General features: G+C 39.4%; 1 protein-coding gene across 3 annotated transcripts; it reads left to right on the forward strand.

The window, feature by feature from the left end:
• On the forward strand, positions 1 to 27534 carry PNISR (PNN interacting serine and arginine rich protein). Of its 3 annotated transcripts, none has more exons than XM_027454804.3 (12): positions 1 to 151; positions 9875 to 9984; positions 11223 to 11408; positions 14370 to 14593; positions 16228 to 16414; positions 16715 to 16905; positions 17488 to 17625; positions 18787 to 18886; positions 19586 to 19639; positions 20954 to 21124; positions 23873 to 24980; positions 25212 to 27534. In XM_027454804.3, exons 2-12 carry the CDS (start codon positions 9906 to 9908, stop codon positions 25240 to 25242), a joined length of 2469 nt encoding a protein of 822 aa, XP_027310605.1. In that variant the 5' UTR covers positions 1 to 151; positions 9875 to 9905; the 3' UTR covers positions 25243 to 27534. The 3 variants fall into 3 exon arrangements, with proteins under 3 accessions (XP_027310605.1, XP_071892269.1, XP_071892268.1); XM_072036168.1 differs by lacking the exon at positions 1 to 151 and adding an exon at positions 375 to 625; XM_072036167.1 differs by lacking the exon at positions 1 to 151 and adding an exon at positions 6217 to 6235.
• The last annotated feature ends 46 nt before the right edge of the window (positions 27535 to 27580 follow it).

Genomic DNA, 27580 nt, shown 5'->3' on the forward strand with positions numbered 1-27580 from the left:
CGGGCGGCGCCGGCGCGGGTCAGCGCCGTGACGCTCTCTGCTTCCGGGTGAGCGGCGGCGGGCGCCATATTGTCTTGTTCGCCGAGCCGAGCCTCACGGCGGGCGGAGCGCGGCCGCGGGGCCACGGCAGCGGCGGGAGGCGGGGGGCAGCGTAAGTAGCGGGGCGGCCGCGCTCCGGGGGCCGCACGGGCCCGGCCGGGCCCCCTCCGCCTCCTCCTGCCGCCAGCGGCCCGCGGGAGCCCCGCGCCGTGAGGCCCGAGCAGGGCCCGGCCGTGCCTGGGGCCGGGGGTGTGTGAGGGGAGGGGAGGGGAGCGGAGCGGGGGGCGTGAGGGGGGCTGAGGGGCCCGGCACCCGGGTGGGCCCCGGTGAGGGGTGAGGGCTGAGCTGCCCCGGCCGGCGAGTTTCTGGAGCGGGGCTCGCCGGGCGGGCGGTGTGGGGCCGCCCCTGGCAGGGCAGGGCCTTTGTGGCGGGTGCGGGTGCGGGTCCCGGCCCGCTGTCAGCGCCGCTCCCGCGCCAGCAGGAGGCTTGGGGCCCTGCGGGGGGGTTGCGGAGCTCAGGAGGCCACGAGTGTAGCGCGGGCAGCTCACCTGCAGCGACAGGAGGGGTTTCTGTGTTTGGTTTTCAGGTAGGCACGGGATAGTGCAAAGGTTTTATGGGGATAGGAGCGCCCAGTCTCTGCTTTTCATGTCTGAGGTAGCTGAGGATCGTAAATCTGCCTTTGGCAACAAATAATCCTAGGCAGCATATCTGTGGGCAGGCTTTATTGCTTACTTATTTTTCTTACTTCAGTCACTGAGTGGCTGAGGTTGGAAGGGGCCTCGAGATCTTCTGGCCCAGCCCCCTGCAGGGATGCCCAGAACAGGTTGCGTGCACCAGGTGGGTTTTGAATATGTCCAGAGAAGGAGACTTCACAGCCTCCCTGGGCAGCCTGTTCCATGCTCTGTCACCCTCACAATGGAGAAGTTCTGCCATGTGTTCAGGTGGAACTTCCTCCGTTTCTGTTTGTGCCTGTGGCTGTTGTCCTCGCCAGGTCACTAGCTCGTCTCTTCCCTTAAGTGATAGCTGCATTTGTCACGAGGGCTAAAATCTGCTCACAAACAGTAAGGAATAGCTCTGTGTTTATTTAGGTATTGCTTTTTCTGATTTTGTTAATTAGTTATTGGTGCTGTTTGCTTTTCGTACAGAATGTGTTTGCATAGGAGGAAGCTGCAGATGGACAGCAGGGAAAAAGCGCTGTTACGTGGCTAACTGCAAATGTAACATCAGGTCTTCTAGTGGAATGATATATGCAAAAAATAATCAGATCAGACTTTTTTCCAAGCCCAACAGAGTTATGACTCACTGCTTAAGTTGCTTTGGTGTTTCTGTAGCAATGTTTTAACAGTGTTTTTAGAGCTTGTGATAATCAAGCATGTGTTAGCCCTTATGTCTCCAAAATGCAAAAACCCAGTAAATGATACCTGGGTTGCCAATTTCTGGTCCTTTTGTTTGTTTAAAGGGATTGGCTTCAGCTCAGCGGATATGTGGATTTAAGTTTAAAATAACGTAACTTGGAGGCTATGCTGCTTGAATGACTCACTGTAGGAGTTCTTGTAGTATTTTTTTTTTTCAGTTTGGCCTTTGTTCAGCCGACTTCATCTTAGTAGAGCTGTAAATATTAGTCGGACATGCTGACCCATGAAATAGGTTCTGGAAAACTTTGTGGGTACCAAACAAGCTGGTTTCTTCAGTTCCTTTTATGTTTTTGTATCTTGGATCCTGGCTACGTATTTGGAAAGCCTCTGGTCTTCAATTTGAGAAAGAGCAGTTCCTACGTTAGAACTGGAGTGGGGAAATGTAATTGATTTCCAGCGTTCTAGTGATATGCAACTGCAAATGGGCTAGGAGAATTTAACACTTTTTTTTTTTTTTGGACTAGACATCTTGCTAACAAATCCCAGCAGGCAGCTTGGTGTAGTTTCTGGTTCTGAGGAAGAGAAAAGCTGTATAGTATCTAGGCATTAAATACTTGCAACAGCTTAAGGCCATGCCTTTGGCCAATCAAAAGGGGGCTGGGTGGAACAGAGTAACAATAAAGATACTTATTTTTAACTTTTTTCCTTTATAATTGCAATCTTAACTTACCCCATAAATGTTTCATTTTCTAACCAGCAATTCTGTAACGTAGTAGCAAATACCTGCTTCCATTTTATTTGAAGAAAATAAGTGTGTTTTTCTCCAGGTGATAGGTGTTATCGTGACCCTAATGAAGCAATAGCACAGCACAAAGAAGGGCGAAATATTTTTCCCAGAGTTGATATCAACTACCTTGAATGAAAGCAAAAGAGTTTCTGTTGGAACAAGGCACTTGCACAGAAGATCAGGACATTGGGCTGTTGACTTCAGAGAGGTCTCAGAGGTCCTTGTTTTCCTTTTGGTTCTTCTCCAGAGCTTAAGGCTGTATGGGAGATGGAATATAATTTTTTTTTTTACCTAGATACCTGACCAATGAGTGGAATATCAGAAGGAGCATGTCTCATCTCTTAACCCTGTGCCCAAAGGCAGTATTTGTGTGGAGGGTTCTCAAAGTATGCATTGCAGCCTGCAGTTTCAGCTTCTCTGCTTATTAAGGCACTGCATTCTTCTTTGCTAAAATGCAGCACCTGTTTGGAAGGCCTGTAGGACCAGATCTTTAGTCACTAGGAGAACTTCTGCAGCTACATATTAGAGCTCAGGCTGCAAGTAAAACTCGTCAGGCCATCTCCCATTCCTGTCATTCAGGGGTGGTGAGTAACATTTATCAGAAAGGTGGTGCAGCAGCCCCTCTTTTGCATCAGAAAGCATTTGATTGTTGGCTGTGGTTCCATAGGTTCCAAAACCACCCGCCTTCAGTCTGCCTGTCTACAGGGCTGAGTAAACCAGACTGTCAGTGTGCTGGTTATATGGTCAACTGATGTTAGTGTCTGCTGTAGGAATTCCTGACCTTTATCTCTTCCGCTCGTGAAGGTGCTTCTGCTACGTTCCTCCTAGGACAGCGTGAATCCTAGGCTGTCTCCTGATTTCTTGGAGCTGAGGTAGCTTGGTGCATTCCTTTTGTTCTTGCTTTTAACAAATACAATGTTTAATTCCTAAGAATACCTGTTTTTCTCTGCCAAGATAGTTCACTTCCAGGAATGTCCTGGGACATGCCGTTAAGGATCTCCAGATCTCTTTTCCTGCAGAAGCTGCTGCTGTATAAGGTGTTCTGTGGAGTTTGGGTGCTGCGTAATGCTCATGGGAGAGGAGCATATTTTCCCAGTGACGGGAGGTTCTTGGGAGGAGCAAGAAAGCCTGCTAGATGTACTCATCACATAGATGTGGCTTTCTTCCTGATGCTCTTCTGGAGTGCAGCTGACTTCGTAAGCCTATGTGTTTCTCATCTCCATTATCTCTATTAAATTTCGTTTATGGGCAGGTCTTCCGTATCACTCCAGGGAAAATTGCTTGCCACTTCTCAGTTCTGCTGTATGCAGTGTCACAAAGTATGTAGTGGAGATAGCCCACTTGTCATCGTGGTGTTGCTTTATCTTCTTACATTCATGGGACTGAGCCTCACTCCCCAAAACTGCTCCTCTCTGTTGCTGAGTGGTCCAAGCATGGTTAACTGTGCACAAGCACTCTTGAACTGGATGACAGCTTCTGTGAAGCTGCCAAGGCAGAGATGTCCAAGGAATCAGAGTGAGTCTAGTTCAAGTTCTGCTGGTGGCCTTGTTTAAAAAACAGCCCCATCCTTGATGTCCACGGGCAGCTACCTGGAACACCCCTGGGGCTTTCACCAAGCACTGTGCCGCTGGGAAACCTGTGCTGCATACGGCAGGGCGGCATTGCTGTTGGTGAGCAAGTTTGTATCTGCCTCAAGTGGGGTAATTTGGGGGGAGTGCTGGCGAGAAGTCTCCCAGAGTTTAAAGTGAGCATAAGAATTGCCACTCAAAGCTCTGTCTGCTGGTAAGTAGCTTCTATTTGTGTACTTCTTGGTGTGTGTGGTGTGTCAGGACACATCATACAACTATATCAGAAAATACCTTATTTGTGGACAAAGAGGCAAGCTGAAGAAGAGGTTATTTTTCCTAAAAGAACAGGTTACCGTGTAGGTATAGTCTGTTGCTGACACTCACATTGTAGTCAAGGAGAGGAGCGGACAGGTACCTTTTAAAATAGCTCTTCTTCCTCTGTCTTACCCTAGCTTATGTTGGGTAATATCCTGAAGTGTAATAGAGAATTTGACTCCAGCCTCAAATTTGTCTGGGTGCTGTTACCCTCAGAGTTTACCATCTGCTGGGCATTGAGGTAAGTCCTGGGTATGCCCCCACACCAGCTTTCCTTCCTAGAAGAGGAGCTTTGACCAGCAGTCCTCTTAAAGGTGGCACGTGTTAGTGCTAGTAATTTGGTATAGTAAAACTTCATTCAGAAGGCTCAGGCTTTGAATAAAGTTCCAGTTCTAGAAAAAGGATGATTTTTTTTAAGCATGCAACAGGACATATTGTGGAGCAAGTCTGCTTTTAAAGGCTTTATCAAAATTTTGAGGCATTACATTAATTTCCTATAATCTGTTAAGTACTTGTGACTGAAATTAAATGCAAACTGACAGGGTTCTTTTCTGTCATGTGATTGTTCCTGTGTAAAGCAAAAATAATCCTGAATTGGCTTCTGTTTCTTCATTGGTAAACAGATTTTTAATAGATTCAGGTTCCTGTTCTGTGATCTGACATCAGGGAACGGTTCTTGGAGCATCAATAAACGTCCTTTTGTTTATTCATGCTTCTGGAGAGGCCGAAAGCAGAAGGGCTATATTCAATGAAATTGGAGGGTAGAACAGCTAAGTAAAGGAGCCTTAATTCATCATCATGAGGGAGGTCAGTATTTCCCTTTGCAAGGAGGGATCTGTAAAATCAGTCCATTCTTTGAACCTGCTTCTCTTTCAAAACTTGTTTGCACTGGTGGCACTGGAACCAGGGCGTCTTAATGGCTTCCAATTTGATTCACCCCCGCAGTTAGTAAGACAGGGTCTTGCTAATGGCTGAATTTGGTATATTCAAGCCAGTAAAGTCTACCAATCATCTTCTCCCTTTTTGGCAGAAAATAAAGCTTGTTTCAGTGCAATTTGGGTGCTCTGCTGTGTGTGGCCTGGTATCACTGGGGGGAAGCAGGCTTATATCTGTCCGCTGCCTTAAGATGAAGTCTCTTTCTTTCAGGTGATACTGGGGAAGCCTGGAAGAAATTAACATTCATTTGTTATCTGTGTGGCAGGATCCCAAGTTAGTTTGGGCAGTGCAAACTGCAATTAGGTCGGAGAGGATGTTGATTCTCTCTTTTCCGTCCCTTCATTATTGCTACTTGAATTGTGTCATGAAAATAATGTTTGCTTCTTGTCACACACACATGTACGAGGGTGTTCAGCTGTTTCAAGCCTTTAAGCTATTGACTTGATGTAGGGGAGACTTTTTTTTTGTTGTTTTCCCTCAATATTATGGATTAATACCTTGCTGTAAAAGTAAAATTACTGAGAACAGGTTGTGTTTTCTTAGCTATATTTTGCAAGCTCATCTATGTGTAGTTTGTGGCACTCATGTTTAAATGTGTCGTTTTGTTAGCTCTCACGTCTGTTTGTTTTCATTAAGCGAAGATATCTCAGTCTGCATGGATACTGTTTTTTTTCTTTTGAACTCTTTAAAATAGCATTGCTAGCAAAGGGAAATGTAAGAGTGATGCATGGGACAATGCTGAGCTTCTCTGGAAAAGGTCAAGTTATACTCTTCTAAGTACAGGTGCGCAAGCAGTGAGCAAACCATTACCACTTTTTATATAAAACAGTAACATCAAATAGTCTACATGTATGTAATGGTATGAATGTGTGAGTAAGTAAGATTTATTTAGTTATCTTTTAGATTATGGTAACTTAAAACAAAGGGCTGAAGTCTGTTTATTTGCCTCTGAAACTTGACAGAAGCTGAAGTCATTAAATCTGTACTTAGGAAAACAATTCATGAAGGCAATAAACTACCTTTAAATTCCTGTAGTAAGTGAGAAAGCTTGTCATCCTTTCAAGTACCTTTTTCTTGTGAACTCCGTACCAGTTAGTAAAAACTCAGTAAATGTGCAGGAAGCCAAGCAGGGGAGTCTGTTTCTCTTCCAGGAACAAAATGCAGTGATGTGTCCTGTTGCCTCTGGGCACTGTGTAGATGAAGGCCTTAGAACAAACCACTTTTCTTCACTGGCTGTGAGTAGTACGTATTAAAATGCATCACCTAGCTCTGAATACTGAAAGAATTTGAACACGTTTTTTATTTTCCTTTAGTAAGTACATTTAAAGATCTTATTTATTAAATATAAACACTTTCAGATGATGATTTTGTTTCTTTCTTATCCATTTCCCATTTCTGTCCGAAAAATAGCATAGGGGAGATGAGTTGAAATGGGTAAAAAATGAGAAATGTTTTTTGGCCAATTTTCTTGCGATATTTGTAGGAGTACTTCTGTGTGCTCATACACAGATGCATAAAGAAAGTGATGCAATTGCTAGAACATTTGTGTAGTATGTGGTTTTGATTAGCAGAGAAAGTTTTATGCTAAATTTGGTAATGAATCTGCTCACTTGAAAGCCAGCATGTCTTAGAGTTGCCAACGTATGAAAATTAATATTTCTTAAGGATAACAGTGAAAGTACAAATGCAATACAGCATCAAGAGCTTTCAAATGCAGCTCATAAACTAACATTAGCAGTTTTAAATAAGTTTTGTTTTGGTTTTTGATCATTCTGCTGTGGTTGGCATTGTTTGAATTAATCCAATGTTGAAGGTCTGCAGAGCTGCACAGAGTTGTTGCTGTCTGGTCATATTGTTGTGCATCGAAACAGGAGGTGGCTCCGTGTCTGTCATGAGCTCTTCACGTCTGGCTTTGCACTTCCCTGCCTGATTTCTGTCCCCAGAATAGCAACAGTAGGGTGAAATAATCTCTTTGGGGAAAGCCGAAGGCTCTGGGCCATGCTGCGTTGCAGAGTGGCGGGGAAGTGGCAGTGGGTGCTGACACAAAACCTGCTGGCACTGAAGCCAGCTGGCACAGCAAATTACTTCCTTTGAGCAACTTGCACAACGGTAAGTTGCTGTCTTGAGGGCATGTGATGTGGAGAAGATTGGAGGAATTTGTTACCTTGCATCCTCTTTCTTTCCAAACTGGTGCTTCAGTTCATCCCTAGTGAGAATCCTGAGCATAAAGGGAAAAAGGAGGGAACACTGAACAGCCTGTTCAGTGCACAGTCCAGGAGAAGCAGGTAACTGCTGGGTGTCTTCACAGGGACTGAAGTGTATTGCAGACTCATTCGCTTAGTTGGAACACATCAAAAACGTCCGTGCCCAAGATTTTGGGACAGAGGTAGAGCTAGTCCAACAGAAATAAATCTTACCTCCTTCTGTCAAGTAAAGATTGGGAGATCTCCAGTTCTGTTGAATTTCTGGAGGTGCTCTTAATATTTCTACACTTCATAAGAGAAGTTAATATTTCTTAACTGTATTAAAATATGTTTTTAAAATGTGGGTTTTTTTTTCTTTATTGCCAGAGCTATTTAATTTTCTACTTTTTTTTAAGGTTATTTTAGTAAATATTGGCAAACTTTGTTCAGGGAATTACATATTTAGTTAAACAAGTGATGTCAGAGTTACCAAAATACATTTTTATTACTGCTAGTGGGATTTAACAGCTGGAAACAAACTGAATACATGCCGTGAAGCTGTTGGGTTCTTTGAAGGCTGGTGCTTATCTTGAACCGCAATTGTTACAGCTTTGTTTTTATGTAAGCAAGTTTATTTTGACAATGGAACCAATCTGGGTTCTGGAGGGGAAAATGGATTGAGGGGAGGAAGAAAGTTATTTACTTTTTGCTTGCTTTATGCTGAGTAACCTTACTTCAGGCACGTGAGTTTGCTTTTTCATCCTTTGTGCATGAAATGTTAGCTTAAAAGTGGCAGGGTGGTTCCCTTCTTAGTGGCTTTTTTTCACTCGACTGGTGCAAGAAAGTTGACTTCCTAGGTACATACAGATCAAAATGTAAACGTGTACAGTGAAAAAAAAAAGACATGGTATTGACCTACTAAAAGTATTAATATCATAAATATGTCATTGAAAAGTTAAAAAACATATATGGGCTTAATTAGGCAAGGAAAGATAGGGAAAATAATAAAGCAGGATTTGCCTGACACTCTTCTCTGTTCCTGAATTTGATCTGGTCTTGTATAAAGCCCCTCCTTCCCCACAGAAGGCATTTTCAGCTGATTTTTCTTTTTTTTTTTTTTTTTTTCATGAACTATACACACAATTTTTGTACCGGCTTCAATGTAAGTGGTCTCAAAACAAAGGTGACCTAGGGTTTTTCAGATTACCTGTTTTTAAAAAAGGGCTGTAAAATCCTCACCTGCGTTCATCTCTGCTTGACCCATCATCTCACAACTTCGTGTGCAGTTGTGTGTGTGTTTTTGCAGCACGCTGCTTTCTTCGTGTGCAGTCATGCAGTTATTTATGTCAATGTGTAGCCACTGGGCACGAGATCCCTTTGCAAGCAGGATCCACTGTAGTTGCACTTTTTGTGTGTGCTGTGAGCTGGCTCCGCTCAGCACGGTGCTAAATAAGAGTGGTCGGGGCTGTGTCCCTGGCTGCCCGGCCAGGCGGCTCTGGCTGCTTTCAGCTGGTGGCCCCTGAGGCAGGCAGGCTGTGTTTGTTCCTTCTGCTTTGCACTTGGCTGTGAGCCTCCTCTGCGTCGTAGGTGCTGCTTTGGTGACCTGAGGGAATATATTATCTGTATTTCTTACAAGTTTGGAGAGACAGCGTATGTGGGTGATGCCTTTCTAGCATGAAAACAAGGACTGTGTGTTCAACAGCATGAGGATTATATTGGTTGGGTGGAAAGCCTGTTGAGGAGTTGTTATCTGTACTGGCATTTGGGAACAGTTCCTGGACTGAAATATTCCCAAGCTGTGCCCAGGCTTGGTGTTCAAGAGGGCTGTGTGGAGCAGAGCAGGTGGCCACGCTCTGGCTCCCCGTATGTGACAGGTTATCTGTGCACAGGAGGTACATATCACCGAAAGAAACCTGTTTGCTGCTACGGACACCCCCAACTTGTAGGAGCTGCTGTACCTCACCCCCTTCCTGCAGGGCTGGCCGGAGCCCTGCCACGGCTCCTGCTCTGGCAGGTCCCAGTGCTGGCACTGCCAGCCCAGGGGAAGTGTACAACACTGCACCAAAAATGCTTCTAATGACCTCAGGGGAGTGTGTGGTAAATATGCAATTAGGTAGGGATATTTGCTCATCAGATTTTAAGGCATGTTTTATGTAGGAATTATGAGTCCGCACAATACATCAAGTGTGTGTAGATGCTGACTTGTACCTGTTTGGTTCTCCGTGTAGTTGGTAAAGATCTGGTAATCATTTGTAATCTGTGTACCATTTGGTGATGTTCCTTTGTCTCACTTAACGGCCTTGCATGAAACTAGTACAGAAAGTACACAGTTTTTCTCTACAACACAGGCAAGGTTATCATATAAGTAATGTCTTATCTACTTTCACTTTCTTTGAATTACATTTACTGACGAATGTTTTTGTCTTACAAACCTGTCGTGTCTTTCCTTGAACTCCATGTAGTAGTTAATTTCTTCACGCAAATGCAGAGAAAGCATACTAGTCTTCTGAAATCTTACAGTGGTGTTTTCAAGTGTTGCTCTAAAGGATGAACCATTTCTTCCAGCTTAAAATATTAAGCCAGCATTGCTTCAGCTTGCTTTGCAAGGCTTAAATGTAGCTGCAATTATGTAAGTTTCAGTTGTGTGATATTTCATGGGCATCTATTTAAATATACAACTATTATTTTTAGTTGAAATATAGACTATATAAAGACTTAAAAGATGTGGGATCAACCTTGGCAGCAATGGCCTTTGAACCAACAGCAGTGGATGCAGTCATTTCAGCACCAACAAGATCCAAGTAAGTATATAGAAAGCTTTGGGGATTAAATTTTTTTTCTGTTGTAATTTGAATTTTTGAGTCTTTGTTACAGAGCATGGCTGAGAGTTGCTTTTCTGTGTCTGCTTTCGAGATAATACATTTATGGTGCTTTTCTCAACAACTAGAAGAAAGAGTCCATACGTTCATTTCAAATGTTTTGATGTCTTTAATATTTAATATAGGCCAGCAAACTGAGGGATTCTGGACAAATTATATTAACCATCTACCAGTCACTCGGATCTACATTTAGACTGCATTTACTTTTACAGAATCTGTATCCCTTTCAGTTCTTTATCTAAACTAAATCATAAGGAAGTTTTATTTCAGAAAATCTCCATTTTTGTTCAGTGCCTCTGTGGCAAAAAATACTAATGTAGATGTGTACACAGAACTCACTAGAAAATCAGTATGATACTTGGTTTAGGTTATGGCAGTGATGATCACGATCAGTTGTTTGCGTTTTATTCCCATCAAAAAACACTTAGAACAGAGCGTTACTTACCTTAAATTGAGTGTGAGCTGACAGCAATTAAAGGTATTCAGAGAAATGCAGAAATGGATAGAGAGGATAGAGGAATGTATTTAATACTCAGGCAGAGTGATCAGGCTGACTGATTTAACATTTTCTGTCACTTAAATTTCTGTAACTTTGCTAGAGAGATTTCCTGATGTGATAATGAGCAGAAGATGTAGTGCTGTCCTCAGATGAGAGTGCAATTTATTTGTCTACTGGTGGGAACGACAGCAAAGAAAGAAGGGGAAGAGAACTAACATGAAAAAGCATTCCAAAACCTGTATTACTTAAAAAGCATACATTGCAAAATGTGATTTACTAACTATATTAGAGACTTAGAACAGTTCAGTCTCTATGAATTTAGAATTTAAGGCTATATATAGTTCTTTTTGACATCAAAATTAGTTTATTTATGGGGAAAAAAAGTGTATTACCGTTATCTACTCAGTGTTAATGTGAACCTAAAATAATTTGCTTTACGGCATTTTGGACACGTGCAGGGAAACTCAACTTCAGCAAGTATGTACGCTTTAAGATTTGTTTTGTTTGTTTTACTCTACCCTGTAAAGAAGTTTTAATGGTGCTCGTGGTACTTGCTGAAGGCAAGCATTACCTGTTTCTCTTGAGCAATGAGGTGTAATTGAGAAACAGTGTTAGATTTGAGAAACTTGAATACTAACCTTTTAAATTTCCTCTATTTTAGGCCAGATTGACTGGGCTGCATTAGCTCAAGCATGGATTGCTCAGCGAGAAGCCTCAGGGCAACAGAGTGTAGTGGAACAACAAGGAATGATGCCAAATGGACAGGATATTTCAGGAATAGAGTCTGGTCCAAACAACCATAATAATTTTCAGGGGGATCCCAACTTCAACAGAATGTGGCAGCCAGGTTTGCTCTCCTTCCCATTCTTTTTTTTTTTTTCTATATAATGAAATTTTATTTTTGTCAGGCATTTTTGGGTTGAATGTGCCCTGTCTCTCAGGTGTCAACATGCAATACTACCAGTAGCAGCAGCTAATTAGTTGAGCATCACAGCTGCTGCTTTTCAGCCAGTGTTCCACAAAATGGGTAACAAAGGTCTTGTAACGCAGCTTGGTGATCTTTATATAAATGTGAAATATTTGTTCTGTCCTTGAATGTTGTAGAAAGGTAATGTGAATAGCAGTTCTGTATTTATTTCCCCCCAGTCTTATTCTTACATCGTTTATGTGTCATTGCTTATCTCGTGGCACTAGGAACTGCAGCACTGAGGGCAGCAGGCTGCTCCAGAATTACAAAACATCCATTGCTCTCCTGTAGCATAATACCTGCTTCTGGTATGATTTTGGCATGTACAAAGAGTTAACCTAGCGAACTAGCAGATAGTAGCTTCTGGTGCCTTGAAATCTTTTAAAGAGAGTTGAGCAAAATTCTGTGCATAAAATATGGTGTTTTTTTTTCTATATCTAGTTAGTTTGTCTTTGTGTCTCATTTGTCTGGTTGTCATATGCATAACTTTTCAATTATCATACAGTCATAGAATGGCCTAGGTTGGAAGGAACCTTAAAGCCTGTCCAGTTCCCAACCCCTTGCCATGGGCAGGGACACCTCCTGCCAGACCGGGCTGCCCAAAGCCCCATCCAGCCTGGCCTTGAGCACCTCCAGAGATGGGGCATCCACAGCTTCTCTGGGCAGCCTGTGCTAGTGCCTCATCACCCTCTGAGTGAAAAATTCCCAACATCTAATCTAAATCTCTTCTTTTAGTTTGAAACCATTCCCCCTTGTCTGTGGCCACTATCTGCCCACATAAACAGTCACTCTCCATCTTTTTAATATGTGAGGTGAAAAAAAATCCTTAGTGCAAATTTTTTCACATAAAGTGGTATAAGTGAGGAAGATGTTTCCTTGATAATAAGGCATCATTTATTACATTATAAATGTTGGGAACCCAGTACTCCCACAGAACATGCAGAACAGGAAAGCATCCATTAAGGATTAGATCCAGAGTGGGAAAAACGTAACACATTGTGTTAATGGGAAACACTGTGCCACCGTGTTATCATTTGGTAACCAAATATATGATAACATACAAATGATAACATTTGTATGTTATCATATATATCATTTGTATGTTATCATTTGGTATATCATGCAGAGAATGTGTTGTTTTCCCGTTGTTTTGGGATGCTGATAAAAGACTGCTGATGTAGGCAGGGCCCAGCTTCCCCTAATTTAGTCAATGTCATTCTTAGTGTCTAATCGTCTCAGAAGACAAACTAAATCATAGTATACGTAGGTAGCCAATGTCGTCCTTCGCGTATTTACTGTTTATCTTTCTCCAGTGTCCTTCCAAGTTTCTGTGTCAATTCTGGATCTAAAAGTTATTTGCATGCTACTGAAAAGTGGCAAAATGGCAATATGAGAGCCAACTGCGTAACTAGCAGGCAGTTCCTTCTGAAGGGTGTCATGTTCCAGAAGTGAAAACAACATGTTGTGTGCAGCTTGCAAGCTTTCACATCAGTTGATTTCATGTAAACTGGGCATTTAAGTAGTGTCAGAAGTCAACATGAGCAAAAACTGTTGTAAGCTGTACTTAAAGGATAAAGGATTCTGTCTCTTAGAATACTTCAGAAACATTGATTTTGGAAAAAAAGTTTGAATAATCATCTAAATATGACCTTCAAGGATGACAGTGAGAGTGAAAGGAGTTGATGCCATCTTTGAACATGCAAATAAAAGAGTAACCAAGTAGAAAAACTGTTACCCCTATTTAGTTGTTATTATGATGCATCCAATCATAGAATAGAGCATGCTGAGTTAGAAGGGTCCCACGAGGATCACAGAGCCCATCTCCTGGCTCCGTGCAGGACCACACAAAAATCAGACCATGTGTCTGAGAGCATTGTCCAAATGCTTCTTCAGTACTGTGACCACTGCCCTGGGGAGCCTGCTCCAGGGCCCGGCCACTGTCTTGTCGAAAAGCCTTTTCCTAACACCCAGCCTGACCCTCCCCTGTTGCAGCTCCATGCCGTTCCCTCAGATCCTATCACTGTCAGCAGAGAAAAATTATCATGCAAAGGATACTAAAAACTAGAAAAATGAAAAGAATTATTAAAGGGTTGGAAGCCACAACTTAATCTGAGAGGCTAAGTATTTTTATTGGTGAAAGTTAAAAGGTAGTAACAATCAGTGTCTGTAAGTATTTATACAGTGGATATAATTTTTGGACTGATGTTCTAAGAAGACAGAGCTTATGACCACACAAGCTATTAATTCCTCAAAATCTCTGAACTGTAACTTCAGCCAATTGTAACTTCAGTTTGATGGTTTATAGCCGTAGCTTATGCTGGGACCTGTGCCTGGATACTGGAAGCTCCAGGGAATCATCCTTTATCAAAACATGTCTGCATAAACCAGGATTCAGTGGTTCTGCTGCTCACAGAACTACTTACATTTAGAAAAAAAACTAGTATAAAAGTATTATGCAAAGGAATAAAATAGGTCATTATTTTAAAAGCTAAAATAACAGAAGTAGAGAAGTAGGAGCAGTTCTTCTAACAGTTGACATGATTTCTAAGTGCTGTAATGGATGCAATAATACTGGAAATTAACTAAAACAAACTGACAGATCCTTCTCCCTATCCTCCCCCCCCCAAATGTATGTTCTAGTTCAGCTACAGCTTATATGTATTTCCTTCACTTAGTTATATTACTGAGATAGTAAAGTACAGCCTGTAGGCTGATGATTTGCCATATCTTTATCATCTGTGTTGCTTTGAGGAACCTTCTGATAAACAGAACACTGAGTGATGGGTGACTCATATAGACATTATTAACTTGTTATTGAATTGTATTCTGCATCCTACACAGAATGGGGAATGCCTCACCAACCCCCTCACCCACCTCCCGATCAGCAGTGGATGGCTCCAACCCCAGGTCAAATGGAAATTGTTCCTCCATCTGAAGACAGCAACAGTCAGGACAGTGGGGAGTTTGCTTCTGACAACAGGCATATATTTAACCAGAACAATCACAACTTTGGGGCACCTCCCGATAACTTTGCAATGGGGCCAGTGAACCAGTTTGACTATCAGGTGAAACATATTTGTTGCTTTAATATTGTAGACGTGCAGAGTCCCTTCCGTGGATGTGTTCCTCTAATATCACCTAGCGGCGACTTTCATTCTTCAGTTCTACAAACAACTACAGAATCTGTTATCTGCTAAGATACATTTTTACCAAATACTTTACAGAAGAAGACTTTTAGAGTTTTCTGTTCTATTGAGGCCAATGTTTTTTTCTAGACTAGTAATGAGAAATGGCTGTTGTCTGCAATATTAAAATGAATCACTGTTTTCTAGTATATAAACTAACATTATGAAGTTTTGTGTTTTTTTTTTAAACAGGGAATAAAGGTCAGAAATATCTACTTAAATACACTAGATAATGTACCGTAGGGAAACAGTCTCCTATTTGCAGGGAGATAGACTGGATGATCCACTGATCTTTTCCATATCTCTCTACTGTGATTCTTTGAATAAACAATGGTATTTATAAAAAAAAATCCACATCCAATTTTTTCTTCATTCTGGCATACAAGTTGTATAGCACAATGAAACCGTAGGTGGTTTGAGCACTAATCATAGAAAGAGGCATTGCACAAATCTTTAAATGTAGAGCTTTTGGATCTTTCTCCAAATTTCAGTATTTTTCTCTCAAAACTCTTGATGTAAATGGCAAACTATACCTTTTGAAATGTCTACATCCTGTTCATAAACGAACCCAAGGGCAGGCTGGTAGAGTTGTGTTTCTGCCTTCTGGCCTACTTCTCTCTCTTACTCAGTTTTCATGTTCAGCTATGTTGATAGGCAGTGAACCATTCATTTTCAATTACACTAGGTTTATAATGGTTTCCTATGTTTACTATTCGGAGACCAAATCTTAAAATGAATTTCTCAAAATTTTCTAAATACTACAAAAAACTTGTTTTGCAGAGAATAATGCAGGAACTTAGATAAACAGTCAACAGAATATAATTGAAAACAAACAACAAAACCCACTTGATGTTCTACCTTTCTTTCTAAACACCACTCTCTTAAACAATTTCATTAGGCTTCTGTGGATGCCAAATACTTTTAAAACAAAGAATCCCAATCATGTATGCCTCATGATTTGTGACTTTTGGATTGTAAATAGGTTGCTTAGAATCCAGGGTCTGTACTAAACTTGCACATTTGTGAACTTAATATTTTAATCAGCCATATTAAAAACACCTGTGAGTGGTTACTGGAAGGTATGCAGTACAAAATTATTTTTTTTGTACTCAGAACTCAAACTTTTAATTTTTGACCTTAGTTTGTAGGTGTGAGGAAATGCTGATAACATGGCTGGAATTTTCAATATATTTTTTTTTCGTTTAGCTGCATGCTCTGTTGATAAGTTGGGAAGGAGCTGCTAGAGATAGATGGTGATTATAGGGCTTAACAGTTAGCACAATGCGAAAGACTGAAGCCCATTCGGTTTCACTAGTATCTCTGCTTAAACCTAAATTTACTCATTGAATATTTAAGGAAAACCTGTTTCATAGGGACCACAGGAAAGGAAATTGAGAGACCTTGTAGCCTAGAAATGGTGGATTCCTACTTGCATGGATTTCTGTAGACCGACTTGCGCACATGCTGTGTACAGTGTTCAATGTGAAGGAAAATAAACTGCATTACTCTTTCAGCATGGGGCTGCTTTTGGTCCACCTCAAGGTGGATTTCATCCACCTTATTGGCAGCCAGGACCACCAGGGCCGCCAGGTCCACCAGCACCTCCTGCACCTCCTCAAAATCGAAGGGAAAGACCCTCGTTCAGAGACCGACAGCGTTCACCTATTGCGATGCCTGTGAAGCAGGAGCCTCCACAGATTGGTACATGTTAACCACTCCTTAATGAAAAAACAAAAACATAAGAACTGTGTTTAAAAAAATTGCAAAATGTGAAGACTTTTTTTCTTATAAAGAAAAAAAAAAAGGAAAGAAAAACCTATTGTAAACGCTTGTTTCTTTCACCACAATCATTGTTTGGATTTGTGTTTCACCACAAAATTGTTTGGATTTGGGTGGAGGGTTTGCTTGTTTGTGGCTTGCTTTTTTTTTTTTTTTTTTTTGTCCCCCGCTGTATTGGGGAAGGTTTTTCATTTTATAGAACTGTAAACTTTGTTTACGCAGATGCCGTGAAGCGTAGAACTCTGCCTGCCTGGATTCGCGAAGGCCTAGAAAAGATGGAACGAGAGAAACAGAAAAAATTGGAAAAAGAGAGGATGGAGCAGCAACGTTCACAGATGTCTAAAAAAGAAAAAAAGGAAAATGAGGATGCTGAAGAAGGGGATGGCCCTCGGTTACCTCAGAAAAGCAAATTTGTAAGTAGATGCTTGTTAGGTGTGTATTTCCTGAAATTGTTAACTTTTTAGTCCCTTCAGAAGAGAGACTTTACATACCTGCCTATCTCTTTGTTTCTGTTGCTTAAAGTAAGGTGAAGCTGCTGCTTAAAATTCCCTTGTTGTTCGGAAGTTGTCAATGTCTATCTAAGATGTAGAAGTATATTACTTGATTTGAAGAAACAATGAAAAAATGTGCTTTTTGCTTTTCTGTTTTATTGGAAACATACATGGTCTTTTGAAATAAGTAGTTGAACAAACTTGGCTATCTGTATTTGCTAAACTGAGCCCATTTAAGTAGCCTTGTGTTGCATTTCCTTCAGCAGTTATCTCATTTGTGTGCAGTTCTGAGCACCTGTCTTGTAGTGAACTGGCAAGCATCTGTTTACTTGTGTGGGGAGAGAGGGACCTGTGTGTTCATTATGAGGAGAGAAAAGAAATTGGGTTTTATGATAACTGTAATAGAGTTTCCAGTGCAAAATAAATCAAGTTGATTATCGTAAGTAGAAGCTAATGAGCTTTACATCTTGTTTTTTCCTGAAATGTGCAATGCTCTCCTTGTAGGACAGTGATGAGGAAGAGGAAGATGCTGAAAACACAGAAGCTGTAAGCATTGGGAAAATCAGCAGGAGTCCATCCCCAGCTCCTCAAGAGGAGCAAAGTGAACCAGAAATGACAGAAGAAGAAAAAGAGTATCAAATGGTATTAATGTAGTTCTCACCAAGTATTGTTTATTTGCTGATATTGTGGGCATAGCAACGTAAATCACTTTTTCTCTTCCTGATACTGTTAATAGAGGTATTTGATACATCATGCAGTGAGGCAGGGTTAAATCTGCATGTCTCTTACATAGATAAACATACAGGTTATAAAAACTCATATTTAGCCTATAAGCATATTTAACTTCATATTTAGTTGAAGAATATAGTGAATATAATCTTTCCATTGACTGCTGTTAATTCTGTATTTCTGCTTAATTTGGCAAATTCCTAAAAACTTTATATATTAAATACTTCCACCTGAAAGCTATACTTCAACGTCAGTCCCTGAAAAAGGGGATTTAAAAAATGTTTTTTTGCAAGAACGTGCTGGAAACTTAAGTCTTGTACATGTGACAGTCTTATTGTGTCTGCTAAACAGTTATACCTTAAATCACAGTTGTACGCTAATTGTTTAACTGAAACCTTGTTAATGAAGGCCCTGGTTTCTGGGGGGGGGGGGGTGTGTGTGAAAAGTTCTATGAGTGTATTTAAATTTTGCGCTGTGGCTTTGTGTATGTGGTGTTCTGTTTTTGGTTTTTGTTTTTTTTTGTAAGCATGTCACCAGGTTGAACAGCTTGGAGAACCAGCTACTAACAACTCAGGTTTTTATAATAAATAAAGACTAATAAAATCCTATGTCAGTAACCTCTGATGCAGGATGGGAGTGAGTGTGACAGTATGCCAGACAGAAATGTGTTTTTTATTTTTGAAAGAACAAATAGGTTCGATCTAAGCATAGTTCTGATTATATATTCGTTTTTTGCATCATCTTTGACATTAGCAGTTAGTGCCCTGCCTAGCCGTGTATAATACATGTGGTTATAGTTCACAGTCAAAATACAGGCTGTTCTGCCACTTTTGATTGCAGGTCAAATGTAAATAATTTCAAACTTAAGTTTTTGAGTCATGTCTGCTGAAAGGAAGCATTAACAAATATGCAGGAGAGTAGTTTCATAGCCATCAAAAGAATTGATTTTTTTATGGATGTAATTTAAATGCAGAATTCATTCAAGAGGTTTTGTCCTTTAATTTTGTATATATTTTATAAAAATATATTTTATATATATGGTCTTTAATTATAATTTTATATACTTTTTTTCAGATGGTGATGACAAAAATGCTGCTGACGGAGATTCTTTTAGATGTCACAAATGAAGAAATATATTACGTGGCCAAAGATGTACACCGTAAAGCAACTAAAGGTATGCCAGTTCTTTTTTCAGTTTCTTCTGTGAATATTCTATATTTGCATGTATCTAGAACATTTAACCTTCATAGCTATCCCCCAAGAAGAATTTCAGTATAATGCATCCAACTTGATACAGTTCAAATCCAGTAACCATATACTATTGTCCTGTGAAGTGTATTGTGAGTTACTTCAGTTGTTCCATTTCTTTCATACAATTCATTTATTTAGTTAAAATGGTACCTGTGTGTCAATGGCTCTTCAGTTGTAGCTGTTCCTTAATGCTATCATTTATATCTCAAGTTCTTAGCTGTTCAGAAGTGAAAACAGATGAACTTTGAGTCCTCAATTAGTAATTTATTCGCTTTCACTATTAACGTGTTTTTGTACTTGCATAATGTTTTTTTTAACATAATTGAGTTAATCTAAATATATAACTACTGAAACTTGAAAATTATGTGCAGATGCTGTAACTTGGAAAGTGATTTATGAGTATCTGTTTTTTTCTCTTCACTGTTGATTTGCAGTTAAATTCTAAATCTTCGTGGTCAGAAAATCTAGAATTGGTTTTAAATGGATGATGCGTTTTTAATGTTTCTTCTCTCCCTCCAAAGAACAGCAATAGTAGTAGATTTAACAATACCATAGACTCATGACTATGAAATCGTGGCTATTTGTGTTAACATGTTGTTCCTGTTGTTGATGTGATACAAAGCTCCTGCAAAACAGCTGGCACAGTCCAGTGCACTGGCTTCCCTCACTGGACTCGGTAAGTATGTTCCTTATTTTTGAGAGGGCTTAAAGGGGGAGTTTCACTCTTGCCTTGCTTTTCTAGAAATTGCATTTTGAAACTAGATTTTAATTGCCCGGGAGTATGGGTCACTTTACAGTAACTTTATCAGCACCTCTGTTTGTTCCACAGGTGATCCTACTGATATAAGTGGGATGGTTTTTGGAGTAAAGGCCTAGTCAGTGTGAGTTAGTGTATGAGAATCTTGCCCTGGTTTTGGAAAATACATTTTAAAAAAAGAACCGTTAGATAAATTTACTTTCCAAAGTATGATTGTTTCAGGAGCACACTGCAGTCTTCAGAGAGAGGAATGCTGTTATATGTTTTTCTCCTATTTTGATCCATCCATACAACAAGGGAAAGCTGATAGAACAGTAATACAAATGCTTATAAATAAAACTGTTGTCATCTTCGCAATTTTTGTTTTACTGAAAAACTACATAAGCACAGAGGCTCCCATATCATGTATTACCAGAGTCAACACAGGAAAAAGAAATTGAAATTCCAGCTTGAGACGCAACAGCAAAAGATCTTTCCCAACATGTGTTTTATCACCTAAAACATACTACAGCGGTGTCAGTGATAATTTATGTGCTTGTTACTTGGATTTCTGATGAATTCGATTAAACATTATAATCACAAGTATTCAAGTGTTTTAAAACTAACTCAGTAAAGATCGTAAGAACCTCAAGCTGAAAGAAAGTTAAATATCTCCATGCCAGGTGTTTAAATTGACTTTCTGTTTCTTATCAGTCCAGTAATTGTTAATATCTCTGGGGAGAAGAAAGTCCATTTCTGTTCCATCTCTATACCTGTCAAAGTGCAGTATTTCCTAAATCAGTGTAGAAAAGTTGATTTGGCATTCAGAATTTCTGTAGCCTTGGACTACGGAGGAAGCTGAAGTCATTTCAGAGATGTCTTTCGGGAAAGATCCCAGATATTTCACTGTTTTTTCTGTCCGGTTGCTGATACAAAGGAAGGCACTGTTATGATCTCCACAGGGAGTTTTTTTTGCCCTTCCATACAGTGGAAAAAAGTATCGTGATCACAGTGGTTGCTTGATGAAAATAGACGAGCTGTTCCAGAAGGAGTAGAACCGGACAGTAAGCATCAATGCAGATATGGGGGCCTTGTTCACACCAGTCAAACAACATTGGCACTTACCAGAATAAAGTGACTTCTGCTCAGAAGAGGAAGTGAAGGAAGGGCAATGTTACTCTCCTCTTTGCCCACAGAAATATTAAGAACAAAGCTTAATCTTTCCTCGTGATAGACTGGACTTTATGCACGCAGGTGGACTGGGTGGTTATGGATCAGGAGACAGTGAAGATGAGAGGAGTGACAGAGGATCTGAATCATCTGATACTGATGATGAGGAACTACGACACAGAATCAGGCAAAAACAGGAAGCATTTTGGAGGAAAGAGAGAGAACAGCAACTATTACTAGAAAAACAGCTAGAAGGTAACTAACATAATGTCATTTTACTATGCTGCTGTGTATGTAGGTTACTACTTAGCATATACAAATTTGTGGGAGAGAAATCACATTTTAAGCCAAAAAATACAAAGTCTAATTTAGAAATAATGTTCTTTGATTAAATTACATTAATGAAAAAGAATGATTTTTGAGCTATTTGATCCAAATTGGGTTTGCTTCTTTTCTAACAAGGAAAAAAAGATTTAATGTTTTCTATAATTTATTAGACTTCAATGTTTAAAAGATCAGAGAGCATATAGACATATATGTTACCTATGGAGATTGTATCACGTAAAGAATATTATCTCTTTATAAAAAATGGTGTCTGGGTTTTTATATATATATAAAAACTATTAGTATCTCAGTTGTGTCTGGGGGATAGATTTCATCCCTCTGCACCAGACTGTGTTTTATATAAACTCTATTCCTTAAAGTTGCATATAAAGCACATTTCACTTCATCTGAAAAGCTTGCCCTTGTGTTACATAACCTATGCAGTATGCCTTTCAAACTGTACAGTTGGAAACTACAGTTTCTTTGAACTCATTGTTCTCAGCTGTAGATGAGGTTTCTGTCCATATACGGCATCTTTATAACAAGGTTTCTGGACCTAATACTGAGAACAGATTACTGAACCCAGTAAGGTCACATTTAGCCTCCGAGAAGGTGACAGGGTTGATTTTAATAAACAAATCTGTGATTTACTTCTGCTTCTCCCTACAAGGTAAGGCTTATCCCTTTGTACCAATATTATAGCTCAAAAGGGTATCATAGTCACCTTGCACTGCTGAAGAGCAGTCTAGATGGATGGATGAATACAATGGTAAGAAGTTCACATAATTTTTCAGGATCTAAGTTAAATTGGAGGAGAAAAAATGCTATTAGAGCATTTTTTTTGTTATTTTTACATGGATTATTTTGTCCTTTTTATTTTATCCTTTTAGGCCTAGAAATAGACATGAATCCCTTAATAAAAGGGATGCATTCCAGTGTGACGTGATCTAGGTGTTCCTGCTCCAGCAGGGATTGGTCTAGATGATCTTTCAAGGTCCCTTCCAATCCGTAACATTCTGTGATTCTGTGAAAAGGCTGGACTAGCTAAACATTTTTTTTTTCCTTAACATTCCTGTGTCTCTCTGCATTTTTGAAGATTTATTGCATAAAAGGGTAGCAGTGGCTTATGACCTCCCTCTTCCTAGTACAAGAGGTTGTGCCAGTTCAGGGACAGCTCTGCTGGGCTGCTTGGAGAAACATAAATCTAGAACCCTGGAATGGTTTGGGTTGGAAGGGACCTTAAAGCCCATCCAGTTTCACCCCCCTGCCATGGGCAGGGACACCTCCCACCAGACCAGGTTGCCGAAAGCCCCATCCAGCCTGGCCTTGAGCACCTCCAGGGATGGGGCATCCACAGCTTCTCTGGGTAACCTGTTCCCATGCAAATGAATAGAGAAAGAAGCTGATTCTGTAATCCCAGCATAGTGAAGAACAGTAAGGGTAGGGTTACCAGCCTGTTATAGAGGCATTTAGAAAAGACAGATCTCTAGTATACAATATAGCATCTTCTAACATACACTGGCTTCTGCGTGTGTTGCCTAATATCTCAGGGACCAGATGGAACTGTTTTCTGCATTACATTTGAGCAGAAGTTTCTATTTGAAGTACTCTGGGTTTCCAGATGCATTTTTATTCCCTAAGTTAATTCATGAACTGATAGCCCACATCAGAAGGCCATATTTTGGCTAAAAATGTTATATGTCAGTTCTTTTTTTCTGGGTTCAATTAAAAATGGGAAGGGGAAGTAAACTTGGCCAGTGATGCAAAGGATCCATGTGGAACAGAAATAAGTGAAACTTCTTTAAAGTTGGAACCCCCTACAAAATGCTCTGAGAGTCTGAATTTCTTTATTTTGCTATATGAAAATCCTGGTCTGCACATTTATTGTTACTTTCAGGAAATGTATTTTTTTTTTTCGACAATTATCTCCTTAGCATGTTTATAGTCTTTGCTGACTACCAGGCTTACATATGATCTCAACTGATGTTAACTCTTTTTTGTAAGAGCTTCTCCATCTGTCTATATGAAATACTATGGTTTTTACTCCTTAGCTGAGTTTTAGGCAAACTGGTTACAAGTCTCCTTTTTATGCTGTTCATTCTTTGGAATTCCTGGGCTACAAAAATATAAGGAAAAATGTAAATTGCTTGCACTAGTTAGTATTTAGGAATAATCTAACTTTCCTTGCTAAAACTCTAAGCTGGCTTTTTTGTTTAAAAAAGCAAGCATGCGTCACTGCAGGACCACACACAAACAGGGCTGGAAGGAAGGAAGTACAGGTATAGCTAGAGGGTTATTAAAAGAATGAGAAAGAAAGTATGTAGAATGGTTGCAGGAGAAAAAAAAAGTGTGTGTGTAAATGAATTTGGGAGTTTTATTGGCTCACGGTATTCATTTGAGACCTTTGTCTTCAGCCACTGAAACATGAAGTGACATCAAGCACTTCTAAAAGTGTCAGGTTTGTGCGCTCTTGCTAGATCAGGGGAACAACCTTTCTGTAATTACATTTATAAATAAAGAAATAAAAGACCAAGTTGTTTGGTAGGTAGTTAGTACAACGGCAGACCTTGTATTAGAAGTGTGATGAAAGGTGCTTGGAAATCTTTTTGGCAAAAGGAACAGTATGGAAATTTTCATATTACTCTAAATAACTTATATTTTTGTGTATTTCTTTTTCAGAAGAAAGGCTACAAATTGACAAAGTTTCAAAAGAGATGAATGAATTTATCAACAAAGAACAAAACAGTATTTCAGCAGCACAGGAGGCAAAAGAAATTGAAGCTGATATGGTTCATGAAAAGAAACGATCTCCAAATGCAATAGCCCCTGATATAGAACCCAAAAAAGAGGGCAAAGAAAAAGAGAGGGCAGGGAGGAGTAGATCAAGAAGCTCTAGTAGTGGTAGCACTAGCAGCAATAGCAGAAGCAGTAGCAGTAGCAGCACTGTATCTAGTTCATCGTATAGCACTAGCTCAGGTAGTAGTCGCAGTTCTTCACGTTCTTCCTCTCCTAAAAGGAAGAAGAGACACAGTCGCAGTAGAACGCCTTCGCATAAAGTTAGGCGCAGTAGAAGCAGGAGTTATTCTCACAGAAATAGGAGAGAGAGGAGTAGAAGCAGGGAAAAAATAAGAGAAAGGAGAAGATCTAGCAGAAATCGGAGTGCTGAAAGAGGGGAGAGACGAAGAATTCAGAGTCCTTCTCAAGAGAGAAGCTGGGATAGACGTAGGAGTAGTAGCCGTTCGAGAGACAGACGAGCTAGCCGTGCCAGTCGCAGCCGAAGTAGGGATAGACGCAAAGCTGAAGACCAGCGTAGAAGTCCTCCAGGAAATAGGCATAAACATAAAAGTGATGGTAAAGATCAAGAGAGGAAGAAAGAGCAGGGTGGAACTGTAGATAAAGACAGAAAAAAGAACAGAGAAAGGGAGAGAGATCAGGAAAAAAGAAAAGATAAACCAAAAAAGGAGGAAAAAGAAAGCAAGGCTGGCAATCATGACGACAATAGATTAAAGAGAAAAAGAGACAGTGAAAGAACTTTCTCTCGCAGTGATTCAATAACTGTGAAAATATTCAGACAGGATTCCAGACAAGACAGCAAAAAAAGTATAACCAAAGATAGCAAAAAACAGTCAGGCTCTGAATCTAGTGCAAGGAGTAGTTCTGAATCACCAGGAAGCAGTAAAGAAAAGAAGGCTAAGAAATCGAAGCATATTCGATCATGCTCCATGGAGAAATCTCAAAGGTCTGGTAAGAAGGCAAGCCGCAAACACAAGTCTAAGTCACGATCAAGGTAGTATACTTTTTAAGTATTTTGTCTGACTTTTTTTTTTCTATTCGTCTTCATGTGTACGACATATGAACTTTTTTAATAAAGTATGGTATTTATTAAATTTTCTTAGGCAAAAGTAACTTTGGAAAAAAAATTTAAAACTATTAATTATTAAGCCTGACGTGTGTGTGGGTTTGGGGGTTTTGTATTTTTTTCCAATTAACTTTTCCCCCTTTTTCCTTTATTTTTCAGATCAACAACTCCTCCTCGTCGTAAACGCTGAGGAATTTATGGCACCAGTGCTATGACATTTAAAAATTCCATGAGTTATAAAAGGCTTGTCTCATTATAGAGGCACATTGTGGCTATGTAGGTGAAACCAGAATCCTTTTTTTATCTGTAAATAGGTGTATTTTTTTCCAAATGCTGCTCAGAATTAAATACCTAATAGGATTTCTTTGTATTACATTTTTTCAAGAACGGTAGTGCTTAATATGAATATAAAATATGCCATTCTCTTTCAGCTGTAATGTTCTTAAAATTACTATTGAATGTACTGTGATGTCAATAAAGCTCTTTAGTTCATTTTTGTTTAAAATTCTTGCACCTGTATTTTGTATTAAAATGTAGGAAGTACTTAAAAAAAAAAAAAAAAAGAAAAAAGAAAAAGGCAGCTTTTTTAGTATAACAAATTTTTAAAGTACTTGAAAAAGGATTTTAATTTGTCCAAGTATGTTATTCATGGAGTTGATGAGATTAATCTGTTGGGTGGGGGGGGGTGGAAGAACAGAGAAGAGTCATCTTTTTTCTTTAGATGTGTAATAGATTTTAAAATCTTTTTTTTTTTTTTTTTTTTTTTGGACTATCAAGTAACATATGCTTTGTGTGTAAAATATGGGTCACTGTAATCCAAGCTATACATAAACAGACTGAATCCCAGTAGGAATATGTGCAACTAACTGATCGATCTTGTGTGACAGTGTTGAGCTCTGGAACTATATTCCTCACCCAGTTTTCAGAGAAAACTTTGTGGATATTTAGGGATATTACAGGAACAAGACTCAGTATTTTAGATGTTCTATGGAATATATTCATAAATGGCACTCAATACACATTAGAAAACTGACAATAGATAGATTTTACATTTTGGCATATGCTTTAAATGTTTAGTAAACATTAAATCTGGTTATTTTTGCTAGTGTTACGAGAATTGTGATTCCTATAAAGCTAATACATTGGCTAGACAGCAACTTACTTAATTTTGTTAATGTTTTTTATATCACTATAAAGTGAATGAAATCACTGATTACCTCCTTCTTCAGGAAATGAACTACTGTTATTAGTAACAAAAACAAAACTAAAAAACCTGCAGCCCTAGGCCACTGACTGTTAGAGAAGAATGAGCATTAATTCTGGGGAAGATTGGAGACCTATTCCTGAAAGGTCTGGTATGATACCAGTTGTGAAAAAGATAAAAGGCTTAACATCAAAGTAAGATCTCTTTGATGGCTGTATCTTCTAAGAAAAAAATACACCAGTAAAGGCGACTTGCAAAGCATGTCATCTTGAACAGATTAATCCATTTAACTAAAAGTAGAATTCAGCTATGTAGCATTTTTGCCAATGTATTTTCTTTCGTAATTAGACACAGAAGTAAACTGCTTCACTGGAAAAAATACATTTTAACTATACATTTATTAAGCAAGTTAATGGCTGTTGAATACATGCATGTTTATTAAAACAATGTTACAAATAATTAGTTAATTCAGTTACCAATAGCATACATCCCAAACTGAGTACTTTTATAATAGAGTAGAATAAGCTGACCTACCTAATAGCAAAATAAGGCATAAATTTTCAACACACTACTTTTAGCGGCATTTATACAGATATGAATAATGCTATCTTGATCCAATCTCAGTACGCTATTGGCTTTCAGTAAAAGTGAGGATTTCTTGAATAGTATAGGTGGCATAGCAGCTCAAATATCTCAAAAGGACTTTGTTTTTGAGAGAGAGAAGGGAAATAAAACTAATTTTAAGAAAGGCTATTGAGGAATACAGTTTCCAATGTGCATTGAATTTGATTTTCGGTTCAGTTTTTATATTATCTGTCTACCAATTAAAAAAGATTGTATGAAGAGCTTTATATACTCTGCCAACAACTGGACTTCTGTCACTTCCTGTAAATATGGACATTATTTTTTCTGACACGAATGCACTTATATGGGTAGTGACTGTATGCCAATAAAAAGAGCATACGATCTCTGTACTTAACTGTTTCAGAAATTTTACTGAACAGCTTACTCAGCACACCAGTACTTAAAAATACGTTGGTACTATGTCAGCTTCACATACATTAGGTCTTCTCATGTTTTAGTGACTCCCTTATGAGTGTTTTTTTCAAGTGTAAAGGTTAAAATAACATCCAATCGTGATTCCGTACCTTTGAAGTGATTTTAAATTAAAATGTGTAAAATATGTGCTACAAAAATGGGAATGTGTCATTTTGGAAAAGTCTGAATTGTTTTTTTTACTCTATTCTTCTACGTTTTTAAATAAACATTTAAAAGTTATTTTGATACTTGTGCAATGTAGGAGAGCAAGACATACAACTTCCAA

The sequence above is a fragment of the Anas platyrhynchos genome, chromosome 3 (assembly GCF_047663525.1).
Source record: "Anas platyrhynchos isolate ZD024472 breed Pekin duck chromosome 3, IASCAAS_PekinDuck_T2T, whole genome shotgun sequence".
NCBI lineage: Eukaryota > Metazoa > Chordata > Aves > Anseriformes > Anatidae > Anas > Anas platyrhynchos.

What these genes read in the sequence shown, in the direction of transcription:
- PNISR (XM_027454804.3), top strand. Translation starts at nt 9,906, where the DNA reads ATGTGGGATCAACCTTGGCAGCAATGGCCTTTGAACCAACAGCAGTGG. An exon ending in TGAACCAGTTTGACTATCAG is followed by an intron (nt 14,594 to 16,227) that starts GTGAAACATATT and finishes TTACTCTTTCAG; the next exon opens with CATGGGGCTGCTTTTGGTCC. An exon ending in GGCTTCCCTCACTGGACTCG is followed by an intron (nt 19,640 to 20,953) that starts GTAAGTATGTTC and finishes TTATGCACGCAG; the next exon opens with GTGGACTGGGTGGTTATGGA.